This window comes from Anser brachyrhynchus, assembly GCF_964034855.1.
Source record: "Anser brachyrhynchus genome assembly, chromosome: 15".
NCBI lineage: Eukaryota > Metazoa > Chordata > Aves > Anseriformes > Anatidae > Anser > Anser brachyrhynchus.
The window spans coordinates 6,390,128-6,409,368 of NC_137733.1; the positions used below are offsets into that span (position 1 = coordinate 6,390,128).

Here is a 19,241-nt window from a genome sequence, read left to right on the forward strand (position 1 = left end):
CTATTGAAGTCATAGTCATGTTTTCTTGGGAGTACGTAGCATGTTCTTGATAGCCTAGAATATTTTTGGAAATAGGGAATGGATTAGGCACTGAAAAGATTTTGTGAATGAAAGATACAGCAGCTTACTATAGCAAGGATTTGAATTCTTCACTGGCCATGACTGTGTGATTTGCATTTTCAGGTTTGTGTAGAGTGCCTGCCTTGTGATTTTGACCTGTCTGAGTTACTGACCTGTCTGGAAACCTCTGAGGAAACCTTTTTTATGCTATAGTACCTCTCTCTGCTCAGTTCACTGCCAGACTCCTCTCCTGAAACAATTTTGCTTGTAACTTTGGGCTTATGGCCCTGTTTTCTCGGACAATGAATGCCACAAAGATAGTTTTCATTTGGGTTGAAGTTCTTCAAAAAATCGGATTCAAAGAGCAGAAAGATTCTTCTTCGAAAAAGTATCACGTGGTAGGGGTAGAGGAACAGGTTGTCTTGTCACAGTGACTTCTAACAGGAGTAGAATTGCCCCCTTTTGTTGTAATTTGTTTTCTGTAAAGTCCATTAGGTCCAGAAAATGTGTTCAAACCATCTAGAAAATCTTCCTAAATTAGGGTTGTTTCAAAAGATTGAAGGTTGTCAGTTTTTGAACATCTTAAGGGGTAGCAAAGCTAAGCAGATGGCTTATTGCTTCCATAGAAATGAGCACTTCGTTGCGAGTATGTTCTGTGCCTAATGCTCTTCTGTTGCTGTGAGAGTTCATCTTTTCCAAATGAGGGAAATGAGGCCTTCATGTAGTTTGTTGTGGCTGGCAGCTAGAGCTTGAAGTTGTGTTTCTGGAGATTAGATGGTATATAGTCTCTTGCTGAGATGCATTTCCTTCTTCCTAATACTGCTATCAAAGCCTGTGGAAAATCAGAAGAGAACTTCAGAAAGTTTCTATTTATTTTGTATGGTTCTCAAATCTCCTTTCTGCACTCTGGTAAGAGTTTTTGCCAGTGATTCACCTAATTGCTACTTTAGCTCTTTCCATTAAGAAGAAGTAAAGTCCCATTGAGGTGAGTAGGACTCTTGGGTGTTTTCTATTTCATATGTTCCCGAGACGTAATGCCTGTCTACAATTCTGCAAAAGGAATCACCTTTTCTTCAGTAACTTCAGAGCTGTCTCGCTCAAATAAGGGTATGCAGGTACCCAACAGCAAAAACACTCTGAAGCTGCGTGTGCCTGATATGCGGAAGTCACTGCTTTAAACCTGAACTTGAAGCTTCTCTGGGAGTTCCTTTCAATGTGTTTGTCTTTATAGGACTACTAAACCTACCTCGAGATTAGTTTCCTTTCTGAAAGATGCAGTTTAGTCAAACATTATTGGGCTCTGTATGGGCAATAAATGGAAGTAATTGTTTGGTCAGATCTTAGTCTGAAGTTATAAACACGTCAATCAGGAGAAAATGGTTGGTTATTTTTATACCTAGTTACGAGGATTCCAGCATTAGTGGTTTTCAATAAAATGTCCTTTCAAGGTTGTGGCTTTTAGGTAACCTCTTTATACGTATTGTGAAAATTCTGAAGGAAAATATTTGTGCTGATATAAGCTGGAAGCTGCATGGCAAGCAGGAAGTGAGAGAAATGGTGATCTGGTTGGCAGGTCTTCCAGTGTAGTATTTCAGGAAGTGATCTAGTAGCAGTGCTTTTAGATACAGAGGTCAAAGTGTGCACAGGAGATGTGTGTTTCCCTACTTGTGTATAATGTGCTTGACCCCCCCCCCCCACACACACACCTCTTCCTGGAAGTTGGTGTCAGTAACAGATTTGACATCAAAATCTTCCGGGTTCAAAATGTCGCCAACTGTGCAAAAAATAGATCTTAATATGCTGGATTTCTCTGTAATCTCGTCTATTAACTGTATATTAGTATGATTAATTTGAATAGTTCGTGTTTTTAACTTTATTTCAGTTAAAATAGCCACATGGCAGTGCAAGTGGCAGTAGGAGAAGTTTAAGATTAAAGAGGAGGAGGAATTCTTACCAGAAGTGACGTTCAGAAAACAGTAAAATCCTTGTTTATGTCTATCAAGAGAATAACCAGTTGTCTCGCTTCCTGTTGTTGAGCTGTCTAAGAACTGGATTCTGTTACTTGCTGTTTCAGTGCTGAGTGTACGTGTATGCGTGTGCCTTGAACACCAGATTCATGGCTTTGCTCCCCATGACTGTTTGCTCAGTGATATTTCGGTGTTGGATAGTAACTGTCAGGAAATGTAGCAAGATAGTGAATGACTCTAAAGAGCAAGAATTGTGATACAAGGCTTCTCCTGCATATGTAGTTATGGTGGTTGAGTCTGTGTTTTGAGGAATCTGTAGTAAGGAAAACTTGCGATGGGGAAAAAAATAAAGCAGGCTATTTAAACAGGTTACCCAGTTGATATTGCTAAGTACCAGATTTAGATACGCTTGCTGATTGTGAATTAAGTCAGCTGAAGATGTTCTCGTTCCGTTGCAGTTCTGTTTGTTTTAGCAAACTGCTGGTGCTGTTTGTTTCTCTGGTGAGACTCAATCTGTCTGGATCTGCCTGAATTGTTTTAACGTGACTTGCGCATAATTTGCTGCTTATCCTCTAAGTTGTCCGGAGTCAGCTGCCAAGCTGACTGCCTCTTAGCAGGCCATGCCTCTGGCAAGCTCAGGTAGCCAGCCCAAATCATGTTCCACCTAATGCTGCTTCCCAGTTTCTGTGGACTCTTCATCAAGTTACAGACTCGACCATTTCCTTGGTTCCCTGGTCAACAACGTTATCACCAAAACAGCATTTTTATTGAGAAGAGACAAGTGCTTTTATAATAATAACAAACAGAAGTAGGATATAAATACATAGAAACACGTAACAGCAAAACTCACTGACTCGTAGTAAAATTAAAATATCCGTAACACAGTTTTGTTTTGAAACATGACCATGTGAAGTGGTAGTTCACAGATGACTTGACTTTTGATATACCAAAGAGATTTGGTGACTTAAAAAGCTCTCCTACCACAGCTATTCCTCCTGGCACCTGAAGTTGTTTCCTATTTCTAGTACCTAAGTTACATTTCATTTGCAGTTGTGCAATGTCATTGAAGATCTCTGAAGCGATAGTCACTTGGCTTCTGTCCTCTGCATGTGTTTATGCAGGTACCTGCGTTCAGTCTGACTGCTGCTGCAAGTCAAAAGAACTTGTAAAAGAGAGCAGTCAGCCTTCACAGGGGAAAACCACAGCTTCGTTTCCTCTCCTTCTGCTTCCAGCTTGGGTAGTTAAAAAACCAGCATTGGTAAACCTGTTCTGGCTTATTGTCCAGCTGAGAGAAGTGCTATACGGTATCTTTTCAGAGTAGAGTTGTGCCATTATCTTCTAGTGCAGTAACGCAGCCATTAAGGATTTTGTCACCAACTCTCACTCATACTGGTTAGTGTCTTGTAATCCTTCAATTCTTGTTGTTGGAATAGGGTTTCTTTCTTAGGAGTTTACATGAAAGAAGGTTTTGTAAGTCAAATTAAGAGATCCACCAGTTCTTACGGAAGCCACAGATTAAAAGCTGTGTTGTTTCAAAAAGTTTATTAAAATGCTAAATTAAAATGTTATTTATAAAATAAACTTCCAAGTCCTTATTATTGATTTCTTTCTCATTTTTAAACTGTTTTCACATCTGTTCGTCATCTGTTTTTTCTAATATACAGGTGAAAATATCTCTCCCTAAGAGAGGAAAACCTGCCTGTTTAAATGTTGATGTTAAATGTGGAAGTTACAAAATGCCTGGTTATTTCATTCAGACGGGAATGTCTTTTTTGTAGTATTCCTACTAGGGCCCAGTCATACACATAGATCCTACTGGGCAGGAGCATTTCCAATGACAAGACCTTTTAAGAGATCTTAAAAACCTTTTCCATAGTTAATAATGCACTTCGTCGTTGTGCTTGACAGGGAGCTGTGATGGCATTGTGAATCATGTAGTTGGAAGTCCATACAGAAACGTGTCAGAACAGCCCGTATTATGGTCTGAAAACGAAATGCCGGTGGTCTGTTTTCTTAGAAAAAAGGCAATGCAAGAAACTTTGAAAACTACGCATGGCGTGGTGCGCTCCGTCACCCTGCCTAAGAAGCTGATCAGGAGCAAGAAACGGAGGCGGTTCTCCTTGCTGCTTCCCCTGGGGTGAGAGAACACCCGAAGTGCGGACGGTACAGCTTCCACTGCTGGACAAAAAATGACATTTTCTTTTGAGAGTTTGACGTTGGCATTTTGAAATCTCTTCACTTAGCTAGAGGGGTTGGATTCAGTACAAGTGGCTACACAGTGCATGCCCAAGTCTACTTCATAGTGGGCAAGCTATTTTTCTTCTTTTTAAGGTAAATTTGTAAACTAGAAAAGGTGTTTGAATACACCCATTCTCCCATTTCTCAGTTAAAGTTCTCAGCTCTTTACTGACACAATTACTGGTTACTGTGCAGGGCTGAGTACAAATAATGGCAAAATATAATAGCATTTTCCTTCCTCCTTGTGAATGCTAATGTTCTGAGGAAATACCTGTTGTTTTGTGTTTGGAAGCATAATTTCATTTGCGTGTGGCATTGGTGGACGGTTTGCCTTCTGTAGATTTGTCCATGGGCCATGAATCGCACATGCTCGTTCCTGCTCCCCACCCTTCCCCTTCTTGCCTCTGCAGCAGAGAATAATTACTGGAGAAATCGCTGCGACCAGGGAGGGAAGTGGCATGCCAAGCTTGTTGTTTGCCTTGTAAGTGCTCCCATGTAATCCAAGTAATGGGTTTGACTTCAAGACCAGAAATAGTTTGTGGAATTGAGATTTAGAGGAACGAAGATGTCTGATGGTGTGTTCTCTTGGTTGTTTTTTTGGCCTTCTGGCACTACAGGGACTACCCGTGAGTAGCATCTGGAAAGGTGAGTTGTTCTGTGTCCTGTAGATGCTCAGGCCCCAAAGTGACAGGCTTAACACCTGGTTTTTGTTTCTTCGTTACGTGTATGTACCTGCTTTGGCTTAGCAAATGGGAAGCATGCTGCGCCATAAAAGGGACTCATGAGGGTCTTTGTTTTAGCATGTATCATAATGAAAATAAGGCATGTTAAACATAAGAGGTCCTTGCCAAAAAGATCCATGAAAAAGACTTTTAAAGGAGAGTGTAAATAGGTTACTTGGCCTCTAAGAAACGCTGCTGGCTTGGGGCAGGCAGAAAGTTTTTGTTCTCTTAGAAAAGCTGCAGCATAACGTTACCTGTCTGTATCAGATCCTTTTCTAAATGGGTTTTACGAGCAAACAAACCAGAACAAATGCCTTTTGATACTCTTGGCAATTTGGCTAAATAAAATAACCCTCTTTAAGACGGGAGGATCTTTGTCCCCTGGAAGTGGAGGGGTCAGACCACGATGAGCCTGACCCACGGGATTTCACTCCCGAACTGCGTGTGTAAGCTGCGCGCTGCGGCTGCTCGGTCGGGCAGGATCGCTTCCTCGGCGTGTTGCTGCACAGCTCCGGCTGGAAAACGCCACCACGGGTGACGCCGGGGAGCCGTGCGTGCGCAGGACGGGTTGGTTCTCGCCGTTCAGCTTACACGTGTGTCCTAAAGGTGGCCGTCAGATCCTACCTGCCTTTAAAACCTATCGAGAAGCCTCGGTAGCTTCACATAAGTCCTCAGGGAAGAGTATTTCTACAGAAAGGCTGGAGATTTCAGGGTGGCTCTTCATGCCAGTGTGGTGTTTCAAAATAAATGCGTTTGGATCTTAAAACTATTACTTAAAAATTATTTCAACAGTATAAAATATTTATAGTTATGTTTCTCTCGAGTTACTGTTAATGTCACGCTATGATATTTGTGCTAAGTGGTTGTTTTGAGTAAACTATATTGACTTTTTTTATGTGTTTATGGTAACTTATAGCGTAAACTTGGTTTTTGCCTGTTTTGATTTCCTTTTTCCTCTGGTTGTGGATTGAAATACGATAATTATCTATTAGTTGTAGAAACACAATTTTTCCCTTAGAGTAACCACTCATCCATTAGGATTCATGTTTGCCAAGGAGAGTACGTGCTGTAAGGAAAGGAAACTGAAACTGCTGTAAGGAAAGGAAGCTGAATGCCCCTCTTCACGGTGTTTTGGAGGCACCTTCCCCGTTGCTGTTGCTCTGCAGAGCTGCTGCTGCCTCTTCTGTTGTTAACCCAGAAAGATTTTGGCCTGCGAATATTCTCTCAGGTGTTTCTGTGGGTGTATCTTAGTTGAATTTCAGTCCTTCAAAATCCTGTTTTAAGTGTTGAGTAACTGTTTCTCTGAGAGGAAAAAAAAAAAGACTTGATGCAACAAACCTTTGAAACCTCTTTAGCTACTGCTTTCCATGTGGGTCTGGTTAACTTTCTGTTCCTTACGTAGTAAGAAAACTATTCTGAAGAAAGCCACTTTCTCTGCTTGGCAATCATAAAAGCTCTGGAGGCAACTGGAATACATTGATCACTCAGGGCTACATATATCAAAGGTTTGACTTTATTTGCAAAGGTTACTCTCTCTGCAGAGTAAGATGTACAGCGGTGATGCTCAGTAACACAAAAGCTTTGATTCTTCCAGTGGTATATTCCATTTTATCAGCACTCAGGCTTGAGCTGACCAAAAGAAGTTTGGAGATATTTTCCTTATGCAGGCGTACAGTGCAAGCATGTGATTTTTTTTTTTCCTGAGATAGGATAATTTCTAGTTAAATGTATTAAGAATTTTTTACTGCATAGACAGTCATTTGTAAAGAGCATTTTCCACAAAATTCTGACCTTTGCATTTCAGTAACAATGCAGAAATATTTGTACATATTTTTAAGAGGTTTTTGTTGCCTTGGAATACATAAGTTCGTCTTCGACCTCCCAAAAAAATCTTGGAAGAGGTTTTCAAATGTTATTACAAGTGGTAATAAAACACCTGGCTTTCGTCTTAATGGGATTTTTAAGGTTTTATTTCTAGCTTCACAAAATCTTTCATCCTGTAATAAAGGTTGAAGTAAATTACAATTATTCCTGGGCCTGAGTATTTTTCTTTGAGTTATTTTGCTACTGAAGAGCAAGATGCTCTAGAACCTTCATAGAGCTATTTCAATAGGCTTTTTTTGTAACAGCAGCTAGCGTAAAGACTAGGAGAGCAGAGACTTTCAGTGCAAGGTAGGCTTCCTCTGCACACTGCTAGCCAGAAATCAGATCATGATTTAATTCCCAAAATTGATTCTTAAAAAGTTGCACGCACACACCTTTTTTTTTTTTTTTTTCCATTTTAGGCAGCCCTGTTGTTAACTGACTGTAAAAGTGAATATTTCCGAAGTGGTATTTTTGTCAAGCTGCCAGATTGGTTTAGGTGAGGAGCTCTCACCTAAATTTAGATAATAGGATGGCCACTGTTCTTGCACTTAAATTGAATTATTTTCTTTTTTTTTTTTTGGTAATGCCTTTGGCCCTCTGCCATAAAATGATTAATCTTTTCCTTGCTTCTCCATCTGTCCCTCTGGCATTTACATTCCAAGCACCATGGTGACTTTTCTTTTGGAACACATTACTATAGGATGAAATAGCAATTAGCAGAGGCTTACGTCTTTTTTTTGTCAGTAAACAGATACAAGATGATGCCAAAGTAGTAAAGAAAGCCTGTCTTTCCCACTTTTGCAATTGAACATAAATTCCCAACGGACCTATCTTTTACACTTCTCCGAGAGCCTTAATCAGCTAGGTGGACCTTGCTTCGTGTTAGAGATTTGTGCTTCATACCAGAGGGCGATAAGAGTCCAAAGTGCGAAGTCCTTGGCGCGTGGATGGCTGCCCTTGCCCTGGGCGCGCAGGCAGAGCAGCCAAGGAGGGATCGGCGCTGGGAGGCTGCTGCCAGCTCCCCGGAGCTCTGGGATGTGCACGGGCCGAACGCGCCTGGGAGCCGGTCGTGGGGCCGGAAGGCAGAAACGCACCGTTCCGTCCTCCATCGTGGTGCTTCCTGGCCGTGTCGGAAGCAGCTGGTGTCCATCAGTCGGGTTTCCTGACGTTCCTCCATTACAGCAGATCTGCTCCTGCATTCCCAGTGCTTTGTGTAACTGTACTCGGTGATTTGTGAGCGTCTGAGACACCTGAATGCTCCATTTCCTTACCTTGAGAGAAGGATAAGGAAGATCACAAGAAAGCTTACTTATTAGAAAGCTTACTCTAACTTATTTGGATGATTTTAAACAAAGCAAGGTGACACAGTCTGTGGTAGCAAAAACACATCCGTGGGTGGGAAGGGAGAAGAGGGGACAAAATGCTGAGCTTTGTAACCAACTTGCATGTTGAAAGCCCAGATTTGGAGTAGATTTAAGAATTCGATGACAAAGGGTTTGAAGGCTCAGTCCAGTAACAGTGTTAAGTGTCTGCTTTGGTGAGGCCCACAGAAGGGAGTGGAGGGCGCATGGGACTGCGTGGCTTGGTGGCAGCAAGAGCAGAAGTTCTGGATCATCCCTGTCCCCTACTGACTGATGGTAGCAGTAGCTTGGAGGCATGAGCAGTAGACCGTTTCTCTATATGAGATGATTCTGTGCATGCCAAACCCAAAGGACAAGTCTTGGATCTGTGGGTCACAATGGGAAGTGCAGAATTTCCATTCCATGCCAGTTGTTTCTCTTTTTTTTTTAAAAAAAAAAAAGGAAAAAATAATTTCCCTTACATACTGGTGAGATAATGGAGGATTTTACATGAAGCACATGAGATGTTGAGTAGCAATGGCTCTAGAAGGGTTGGATTATTTTCTTCAGGATGTTCGTGCGTAGGGCACTGGTGCTCAGTCGACCTAAGGCTCTCGATAACGGCATAACCTTAAAGTTGTAGTTCAAACATTCAGAAAACTGAATCATAGTTCACAGGTAGCTTTTGAAAGGTGGAAGTAGTTATCTGTTCAGCATTCGGCCTGTTATTCATCAGCGGGTTCTTGCAGTGATCAGTAGGAGAAAGCAAGGGGAACATCCTCACAGACGGAGATGTAGAAGAGAGCAGTGGTGAGTGGCAGAGGTCTCAGCGGCGCAGATCTTGCTGCTGAACAGCCAAGCTCTCGTGTGTGTGGCTGTTCAACCCTGCTGTTAGTTTGTGCCGATCTGTCCCTTTATCAAACCAGATCACATCTGGGATGCCGCTGGTCTCTTGTCTTTCCTTAATTCCGACGTGCAGGTTCTGTTCTCAGAGCTGGTAATTCAAATGATTAATCTGGGGCTTAGAGTTGACACCGATTTTAGCTTTTCTATCATAGACTAGATCCAAAATAATATAAGGATGGCGGTAGCTCACTAAAACGCCGTCTTTGTCTTCCTGTTCGGTGAGATGAGGAGGAACGGGAGCAGTTAGAGGCTCTCCCCTTGCTGTCTCTCCACCGCCAAGCAGCCCGGCCTAAGAGCAGCGTCCCCACACTGCCGCGCTTTGTGGTCCTCGGCCCCGCGGGTCTTGTGAACGCCTCCTGTCCTGCTTCCAGCTCCCTGCCGCGTCCTCAGATAATCTTTCCGATGTGCTGACAGGACAAAACCGGCAATAATGGGGGCTCATTCAGAGCCCTGGAGACGCTGCCTGTCTGCGGCCGAGCACAATGGGAAATGGCAGAGTCCTTTGTGCCTCTGCTTCACGGCGATGTTCATCGGAGAGTCATCATTTACCTGTCCGTCTATCTGCTCAGCAGTCTTAGGAACTTAATTATCTGTGAGGCCTTCACAAAAATGGGTCAAATTGGCTGGTGAATTCCAAAGTGGTCAGAGAAGAATTGGTATGGGGAAGGGAGGAGCGACCCTGCAGTCCCTGTCAGCCTGAGGACCCCAAGTTGCTGCTGCCCTGTCCTGAGCAGAGCCATCGGCTGGAGCCGCGCTCTAACAGGGCTCTGCAGGGCAGAGGGTGGTGCAGGGGCTGGCCGCGGGTTTTGGCTTCTGGTCCGCACCTCTGCTTTCCTGGGCTTTGGTGCTCTTCTCTGAGGCCGGTTGGTGGGCTTGGCAGCGTGGTCCATCTATTGCATCATTGTTGCTTCCCGAGATAAGTTGTCCTCGCCTTTTTGTGTTGTCTCTAGCCAAGCAGAAGAGAACTTCTCATTTGCTATCAGTAGGTTCCATTTTATAAAGGGCTAAACGTATAAAAATGAGCGACACAAGGTCAACCTCATAGGCCATGTGGCTTTTGTGAATTAATTCCTGTTTAGAAGTAGTACACTCTATTTAGAGAAAAGGTAAATATAAACTTAAGAATTTCAGTGGCATTTGGGCACTTACATTTTTTATTATTTTTGGTTTAAGCTGTAAAACTTCAGATCTTAACCTATTAAGAAGTTTTTGCTAGATAGCAGATTTTCGTGTTGTCACCTTTCTGTTCCCAAAAGTGGTACTTTAGGATCATTTCAGTGCTTGCCATAATAAGCTAAACAAATTAATAAGTTCAAATAATAAGCTAAGTAAATTAGGTTATTAGACTGCAATTAGACTACATATTGTCACTGGGCCTATTAGTCCTTTGAATAGTTCGAGGCCTTTTTGAATCCTGTCATTTTCACATATCAGTCGTGAAGAACTAATGCAGCATGATTGTCGTCATTACAGTAACATTCACATCGAGCCAGAAGCATGAAGATGTCGCTTTCCACTCACCCAGTCATCTTTTCAGACCTCCTGTTGTCATACTAAGAGCTCAGATCTGTTGTTCAATCACTTTGCAGATTCACGGTTTCAAAGACAGTCCGGCCAAGCTTGTCTAGCTTACTTCCTTTCTTTCTAGGACTGTTTTCGAGATATAAATCGTGTAGATACAGAATTGAATACTAATGATAACTTTTATTTTTAATTTACAGGATTTAATCATAATCAGATTACTTCAGCCAAGTGTATTTTCACCTGAACCCATATTGCTTTGATTCTCCTATCAACCTTTCAATATTTTTTTTTCTAATGTCAGGCTGGTCCTAATTTATTTGGTTCTGTTTGTTTGTTTTTAAATATGAGGCCAGAAAAACCTTTTTCCATTTTCGTGCAGAAGAGTCAGTCATTCAAAACATATTGAAAATCGACGTTTAACTTGGAGGATTTTTGAACTGATCCGGTAGGACCAACTAATTCAAAAAAAAGGAAGAAAAAAAGCATAGCTTTAACTTTTTTTTAACTTTACATAGGCAGTGGTGTTGCAGGATAGAAAAGCAGGAGCATTGTCAGAGGTAGGTGCTGCTCCTTGGCATGTTTTTGTGCCTGCAAATGAGGACAGCTTTTTCTCTTGCAAGAAAACTAATAGCAGCTTCAGTCTGTCCTGCCAGACCTTTTATTAAGTCTGGAAACCCTGGTGTGAAAGATGGGTTAAGGGTGACAGAGGAGAGCTTAGTTTCCCAAAGGAAAAAGGGTAGCAAGGAGCAGAAATACACATACATACATATATATATGTGTATATATATATACATACACACACACACGCACACATCTGTGATTTATGACAGCATTATTGGAGGGGAAGTTTAAATTTAAAAAGTGGATTTTGAATAGTGAGTAGTGAATGATTTTTGCAGCATGTTGTATTGGTTGCATGTCTCGGGAGCCTCAGAGGAATAAGTGGTAATGAAGTAACTGCTTGAAAGAGAACTGGCTGTAGTGGCAGAGGTGAAGGGATAGTTAATAAAAACTTCGAGTAGGAGAAAAGGACAGGGTTTATTAATGGCCCAGACACTTAGTGTACAAAGGGAGTAGCTCCTTGATGCAGGTTAGAGGAAGAAACGCTGTGGTGTGTCAGCAGTGGTACAGAAGGGAGGAAGAAAGTAAGCTTTAAAAGAAGGAGATACGGTGTGGTATTAAGATGCAGTCTGGTCCTGACTTACCTTTGAATTAGATTCCTGAACACACATTTCTGTCGCATCGGCTCTGAGTTACGCCACTGAATGAAGTACATAGATTTGGTCGCAGAGTTGATGTATAATATCTGTGAAACTCTAGGAACTGGAGGAAATTAAATTGCTGTTCTGCCCTGAAAATAACTGGAAAGCAAAACAAAGGGAAGTACCTCCTATACCTGCTGCCCAAAGCATTGCAGTGTGAGACGTCTCATCTTGTCCAAGTCAGCTAAACACAGGTTTTTAATTTTTTCAGCTTGAAAGTTTGTAAATTTCTTGGCTTGTGAGAGGAGAGTGAAATGCTCTTATCTTCCTATTCATTTCAGCAATAGATTGCAGTATCTTAGAGAGTTGCCATAGTGATGAAAAAAGGGGAAAGAGAATCTGCTTGTCTTTCTGGGATAGCAGAATTATCAAATGAAATTCATCTTCTACCTTAAAGGAGAGTAGCATTTGACCTGTTTCTGAGAAGAACCGGCTTAGAGCAGAAGTGACTTAGGACAACCTTTGTTGTGCTCGCTGCTCCTTCAGGCACTTCTAACCCTGACTCGTGGGTTGTGCTGGTGTGCTCCGAATCTGCCCCAGTGCAGTTGCAGGAACGGTGAGCAGAAGGCGTGTAGCTGGCCAGAAAGCCCTGCTTGCTCTGCTTCGTCACGAGCCGCTGCAGTCGTGGCCTCGGAGAACCGAGCGACAAGTGCGAGCTGAAAGAATGCAGGAAGAGGAGTAGACAACAGGAGCTGCTGGAGGTTGGGCTGGGATCCCCGGAGGAAGGTTTCGCGGGGACACGAAAAGGAAGGTTTTCTGAGCGTCTGCCTGCCCCGCCTGCCCCCTCATTTCTCACAGGAAAGAACCTGGGGGCCTGAGAGGGAGCTGCAGCGCCGGGGCGTTCTGACTCTCGTTCGCTTTGGAGCCGCTGGTTTCAGTTTGCGGAATGAATAAGTGCTGTAAAATCTTCACCGTGCCCAAGCATACGATTGCGTTTGCCAGTTGTCTTGGAGATTTCAACCAGTGCTGGTTCAGATCAACTTCTTATGGAAGGTCACCTGATCCAAACGTTCTTATAATTAATTAGGAAATGCCAGCTGATGCCTTATGTGCTTGGGCACATTTTTGGTGGGGCACGCAGAGGATGTGATCCTGCCTCTCCTCCCACCTCCCCTTGTTGCTGTCCTGACCCGCGTCGCGCTGCTGGAGCTCTGCGTGCCGATGCTGTTGAGCACCAAAACTCCTCGGTCTTCCTAGCCAGAGCTGAGGACTTGTCAATAGGTGTGGGTTCGTTAGAGCACCTGTTGTACTGGTTGTGCAGTTAGTCTCGGGAATCCTAGTCCTGCTGATAAGCTTAACTGCTCTGAGGCAAAACAGATTTAAAACAAAAATTACAGCTGCTGGGACTACAAGCATCTGTGAGTTTTAGTGAACTCGTCTTGTGTGTGCTCCCTCCTGATCTTTGTCTCCATCTTTACTTTGTGGGTTGCCACATAAGAGAGAGAAGTCTTTCTACTTCTTGAGATATATTTTTTTTCTAGTTGTTTTTTCTAGTTGATGGAAGTTTTTTTTAAAAGTCTTTTGCATTTTGGTTCAGTGGCAGTAATGTACAAAAACGAAGCTAAGTTTAAAGGACGTGTAATGTTTTAGAATGTTATCAAAGTAAGCGCTTATTTTTAAAAAAAAAAGTTGTGGTCTGGCGTAACTGTAGCCATGGATTCCCTTCCTTGTGGCAGAGAGCGGGTGTAAAGAAATGCAAGTTCTCGGTTGGAAGCTAGTCGGCTTCCAGCTCGAGTTCAGAGAACAGCAATTTCTTAAAATTTTGATCAGGTGTCTGTCACTTAATGATCACCTAGAAAGGGAATTATTATCCTCATTATATGAAGCACTCACTTCGGATGACTTGAAAGGTTGCTTTGTTGCTGTTGTGCTGAGTTCTGAAATGTTTCATAACAAGACCTATTGAAAAGTAAATATTAAAAAACGATGAGGCAAGGATGTGGTGGTGCCTGGTCAGACTGCTGTTTCTTGGAGCTTTTGGCATAGTCTGAGTGGTTTAGGGTTGTGGCAAGCTTAAAATGACTGTTTTGTTACATCTTTTGAGACTGAAATATTTGTAAAATATTTCATTTTTAAAAAGTTTTTTAAATCCCTTTAAAAATTCGTTAATGTCATGATAATGTAATCAGGTGAATAATACCTTTTCCTTTCTTTCGGAGCAAGAACTGAAATTTGGTGTGAAACTTGCTTAACATTCCCTTTCCCTTGAAAAGCAAACAACCAAACAAAACCAGAGCAAGCTCTTCCCTCTCTGCAGATTCAGGCATTTGGATCCCGGCAGAATGTGCGCGGCCGCCCGCAGGCCGGCGGGGCCCGGCAGGGCAGGGGAGCGGTGGGAGCAGGCTTGTCGCCCCGTGGGGGCTCGCCGCTGCGTGGTGGCGGTGGCTGTAGGGCTCGTAGGAAGCTCTGGCACAGCAGTGCTTGCCAGCGTGGGCAATGCATTGATCAGCGCAAAGCAAGCAAACCTGCAAGCACGCTCACAGAAGAAAGGGAGGGCCGAGTGCTGCAGGCAGGTGAGGTTTGTGTTTGGGGATGCAGGCGAGGAGCAGCCAGCCCAGCCCGCTCTTGTTCCTGCTCCTGGCCTCGGAGAGGTTTGAGCTCGTCAGCTACTTGCTCGGTCACACGTCTAGTTTCAGAAACTTTCTTCACCCTTCAGAAGGTATCTGGTAGACTGTCACGGTGTGCAGGAATAGCTCTGGATATTGCGTGATCCTTTCTCATACGTTGAAATAGCGGACTAGGAGAAGTGGGTAAGTTTATTAAATACTTCGCTGTTCTTCAGAGAAAGCCTGCCTAAGTCCATGTTGTAATGAATAAATAAGTAAGTTTAAGTGTCTTTGACCGTACTGTGGTGTGTTACCAGCACGGATTGCTTGAGGTTGTGTGGATCTAAAGTTCGGGTTGTACTTCAGGCTGTTTTGACTTACGTCTAGTTTGCAAGTACTGAAAGGAAAATCGTTTATATAGAAAGTGGAAAATACTGTATGGGCTTTTCGTATGTACTGAAGTCAGAATGTTGGCATTTTTTTGGAAACACTGCTTTAGGAATGCTTTCTGTGCAGCATTTTATTCCTGGCTGTACCTCTTTTTTTTGGTGTTTGTGTATGTCATGCTTTGTAGTATTTTCAGTGTAAGAGTTGAGCTAGATATTGCAAAGTCTTTCCCATATGGAAATGCACCATCCAGGGTCTTGAACATTTCAGATGGAAGCTGATCCAGTGTTGCAGTTCTCAGGACATGGTATATTTTTGGCAGTAGGACCATTTCAGTAAAAACAGCTCCTCAAAAAGAAAAGAAAAAATGCTCTTCTTAAAGGTTTTTTAAGGTACTTGCATTTATACTGCCATTTTCCGTCTGATCCATGCATCTCTTCCAGACTTTGGGATTACAGCACACCTTGTGAGAACACGCTGCACACATTTCTAGGCCTCTCATGAAATAATGGAAAATGTAGGACTTGGCCTGTGCTCGAAACCCCGAGTCTGGTCCCGGGGCGAGCTGTTCGGGCGGCCTGGGGAAGCAGGCCTGGCAGCTGGCCGGCATCCGAGGGCTCGCCTGGGAAGCCAGCAGGGTGCTTTCTTTAGGAACTCTTACAAAAAAAAACGCAGAAGTCCAGAAAGTAGAAATTCTTGAAATCTGCGTGGTGTAACAGTACCTGATACCACTCTTCTAAGCTTTTGATCCTGTTAAGCAATTGGGGTTTTTTGGTCATGTAGGCTATTGGTATTACTCAACTCTGCTCTGGGGCGCAGCAAATAAATGATAACCTCTTACACTGCAAAGTAACAGCTCTTTTAAAATGAGTGGGTGTAGGACCAGATCCTTCTGTAAGGATAAAACATTTTGTGTGGTGGAAACATGCCTGGATCTGGTGGCGGTGGCTCTGCAGCTGAAGGGAGCCGGGAGCCGCCGGGCCAGCACTCTGAGACGCGGGGCAAAGTGCACGGCCGAGCCTGGCGGTGTGTGCTGGACTCTGCCCCGGCATGGCAGACAGCTCCTACCCCGCTCCTTCAGCAGGGAAAAAGCTGCCGCGTGCCTGGGAACGGTCCCCCCGCGAATTCCTGCTGGGAACGGCAGCGAAACCAGCGGGGCGGTGGGCGGCTGGGGTGTTGTGCAAGGGAGCGCTGCAGAGGTCAAAGGGAGGGGAAAATAGGATTTAATATTTCACACAAAAGCTCGCTCAGTGCTTCAATTTATATTCTGACGGGTGATAAAGTCATCTAGAATTCCGCCCAGTGTGGGGGAAAAGAGCACAAACATGATTATCCATTCTACTTTTCTGTGTTGCCTTCGTTTGAGGGATGGGGGTTTCATAGTCTTAGCCATCCTCTTTGACAGAAGTAAATTCCCGTTAATATGTCTTTTCGGGGCCTTTTGTCCACCGTAATATTAACTGGCTCAACTAATAGAGATTTCACCACTTCTCTTGTGAGGCTGTTCTTCAGGCAGAATGGCTCTTTGGGATGGACGGTGTTCTTACTAATTCAGCGGGGATTCATTATTTCTGCTCTCTGTTCTTAAGGAGTTTGGGGGTGTAATTTGTCAAGGATGTTGGCTTTAGATGGATGTCATTTTGTTCAGACATTTTTCCTTAAGTACCAAAACAAGCAGATAAGCGTTTGCTCTCTGTTTCCCTTTCCTTCCCATCTGGTCTATGCACAAAGTCATACTTTGTGCACAGAACACGCAAAATGCATTTGAGGCTTGTGTGGTTTTCAGAAGTTTTTACAGAATTGGAAAAGTAATTTTTTTCTTGATGCAGATTAGGAAGGATAATCTTATTTTCTACTTTGCATTTGCACAGTGATGTTAAAGTTAAATTGCAAGACTTCGGATACACACGGGAGCTGCGTAAAGCCTAATATTAACATTTTTTAATGATTTGATTAAGGTTGTGAAATTGAGAATCTAATATGGAACAACTTAAACAGGAATTTGGGCTCTGTGAATGCAAAGATGGATATTTTACATGTTTTTTTTGTTTGTTTTGTTGTTTTTTTTAGTGTCCCTTTAGACTCCATAAAGTTATAATTTCATTCATTCTTTTCCAGATGGGAATGACAGGTAACACTAGTCCCTTTGGGCAACCTTTCAGTCAAACTGGAGGGCAGCAGATGGGAGCTACAGGAGTGAATCCTCAGTTACCAACCAAGCCAGGCATGGCAAATAGTTTGTCTGCCTTCCCTGCTGACATCAAGAGTACCCCGGTCACCAGTGTGCCCAATATGGTGAGTTGTATCTTACTGTTTCCTTGGGTGATTGTATATTGATCCTGCATTCTGAATTCTTGGGTTGAATGGCTTTTGCAGCATTACTGGACTTCTGCATGATTATTTAAATGTCAGAGATGCCCCAGAGTTCTTCACTACTGCTCTGTGGAGCATGTGGGAAGTTTGTGTGCATTTTTATACAGGAATTTAACTTCCAAAGCAAGCAATATGTTTTGTTATAAGATTGCATTACATCCTTTCATTTTGTCTGGGACATTTAGTTCCAAAGCAGATGAAGATGTTTTCTCTGCAAGTGCTGCTTGTAAGTTTAAATGCCTAAATCAATTAGAATTTGTGTTGGATACACCATAAACTTCCATGAAAGCTAAATAGTGCCTTTCATATCCTTTGAATCTAATATAGTAAGCACACCACATGCTTTTCAGTTGATATTGTGCATAACTTGCAGCTCGCAAGCTTATGAGGATATTCTTATTAGGATATCTTGCCCAAGTTTGTAGTATTCTGTTTACTAGTTTTCTTTATAAAATGAAATGAAATATTCCCATTTGTCTCAGTATGTCTGTGTATTAATCAAACCGCTTGTGTCGTTTCTATGGGAACTCTAGCTTGTTGCATTTTATATTCTTATACATGATAGCAGTTACTATAGAAACTTGTAAAACCTTCCATAAGATGCAAATTGCTTATTTTTTAATTTAACTTGAAAACCAGCTAGTTTTTGGCACAAGCTATGCTTGTTCTTCTATCAGTGAGCCTATAGTTAATAAGGCTATTTAGGAGAAGGAATGGGATGTGATAAACTTCCTCTTTTTTTCCTGATTTTTAGGGAAGCACTTCCTAATTTTCCTTTAGTTGCACTGTGAAATCTTTGTCTAACATCATCTGTAATTTACTGCTAGCAATTATGGAAAGGAGCTGGCAACTAGAATGGAGACCATGTTCAGAATACCACTTGCGCTCATGCAGAATGTTTGTAGAAGACAAATTGCTGCATGACTCTTCTAATTTTATTTTAAAAATATTTTAAGTTTGGTTCAGGTGTAAAGCAAATGAATTATCTCACAATTCTGCAGAGAAGCTGAAGATCTGCCCAAAGTACTGTATTTATCTTAGTGATTGGATGATGCTGAAGCTTAATTTTATTCTCATTTAAATGTCTGTTTTTGGGAAGCATAACTCTGAATGTACTCGCTTATTAGTACAGGATGTAGTGGCAGATAGGTGAAATAAAAAAAGGCAGGAGCCATGGAACAAAAAAAAAAAAAGAAACCTTGTTTCCTCTCTCCCTCTTTGTCCAAAAGGCAAAATCCAGGAAACTTACTTGTCTGGTATTATCAATTGCAGTTTCTTTAAAATGCCAAAAATGAGAGTTGTCTTTTGGGAGGACAATCAAAACCATCTTCCTTTGTGTCTCAGGTGTCAAAACCTTCATATATCCAGTATATCTTTTTCTCCCTCCAGCCAGTAATAACTGTTTGGGCTGATAGACATGCGTACTGTAGAGCTAAAAAGTCGGCCCTGCCGTCAGGCCACAACATTATGGATCTTGCAGTGGTCAGTTTGTTCCTCGTGGGGGTAAAACTTCCGTCTTTAAAAACCAAAGTTTCCATCTAAACATTTTTATTATAAAGCCAAGAATTTAAAAGGAAATGTCAGACTTGTTAAATTTCAACCTTTACTTGGCTGCGTAAGGCAGTGTAATTATTGTAGTAGTACACACATGGCCATATGCTATTTCATCCACAGGGGCACTGCTTTATTCAGTGTACGATGTGAGCGATGCCCTCTGAAAGGGCGCGTAGTCAACATTCGCTTCTGGTTTTGCTGCTCAGAGCGTAGCTGTGGGCCTTGTTTGCTGTTCGCAGTAATATATTTCACTCAGCAAGTGTTTTCTGTGGCAGTCTTCACTGAAGCGTGCGCATACTTGGATGAGTTAACTTTCACAGCACCTCTGCGAAGATGGTTTCCCCATTTTAACCAGGAGGCTGAGGCACGGGGTGAGGCTGGACGAACCTGCTGACTCCAGACTGGAGGTTTCCTGGCTTGCTGTAACGTTCTTCATTTCATGAGTAAAGGCATACGTAAGGATAAAGGGGGCGTTCGTGTCAGATGTTTGCTTGTA

The 19,241-nt window shown here is 42.6% G+C and overlaps 1 protein-coding gene across 9 annotated transcripts in view; it reads left to right on the plus strand.

The window, feature by feature from the left end:
• Positions 1 to 19,241, plus strand: part of CREBBP (CREB binding lysine acetyltransferase) — a 94,304-nt gene that overhangs the window by 19,010 nt on the left and 56,053 nt on the right. For all 9 annotated transcript variants that reach the window (XM_080556253.1, XM_080556260.1, XM_080556254.1 and 6 more), the window contains one exon: positions 16,937 to 17,113. In XM_080556253.1, coding sequence (XP_080412379.1) covers positions 16,937 to 17,113 — 177 coding nt within the window. The remainder of the gene's footprint in view (positions 1 to 16,936; positions 17,114 to 19,241) is intronic.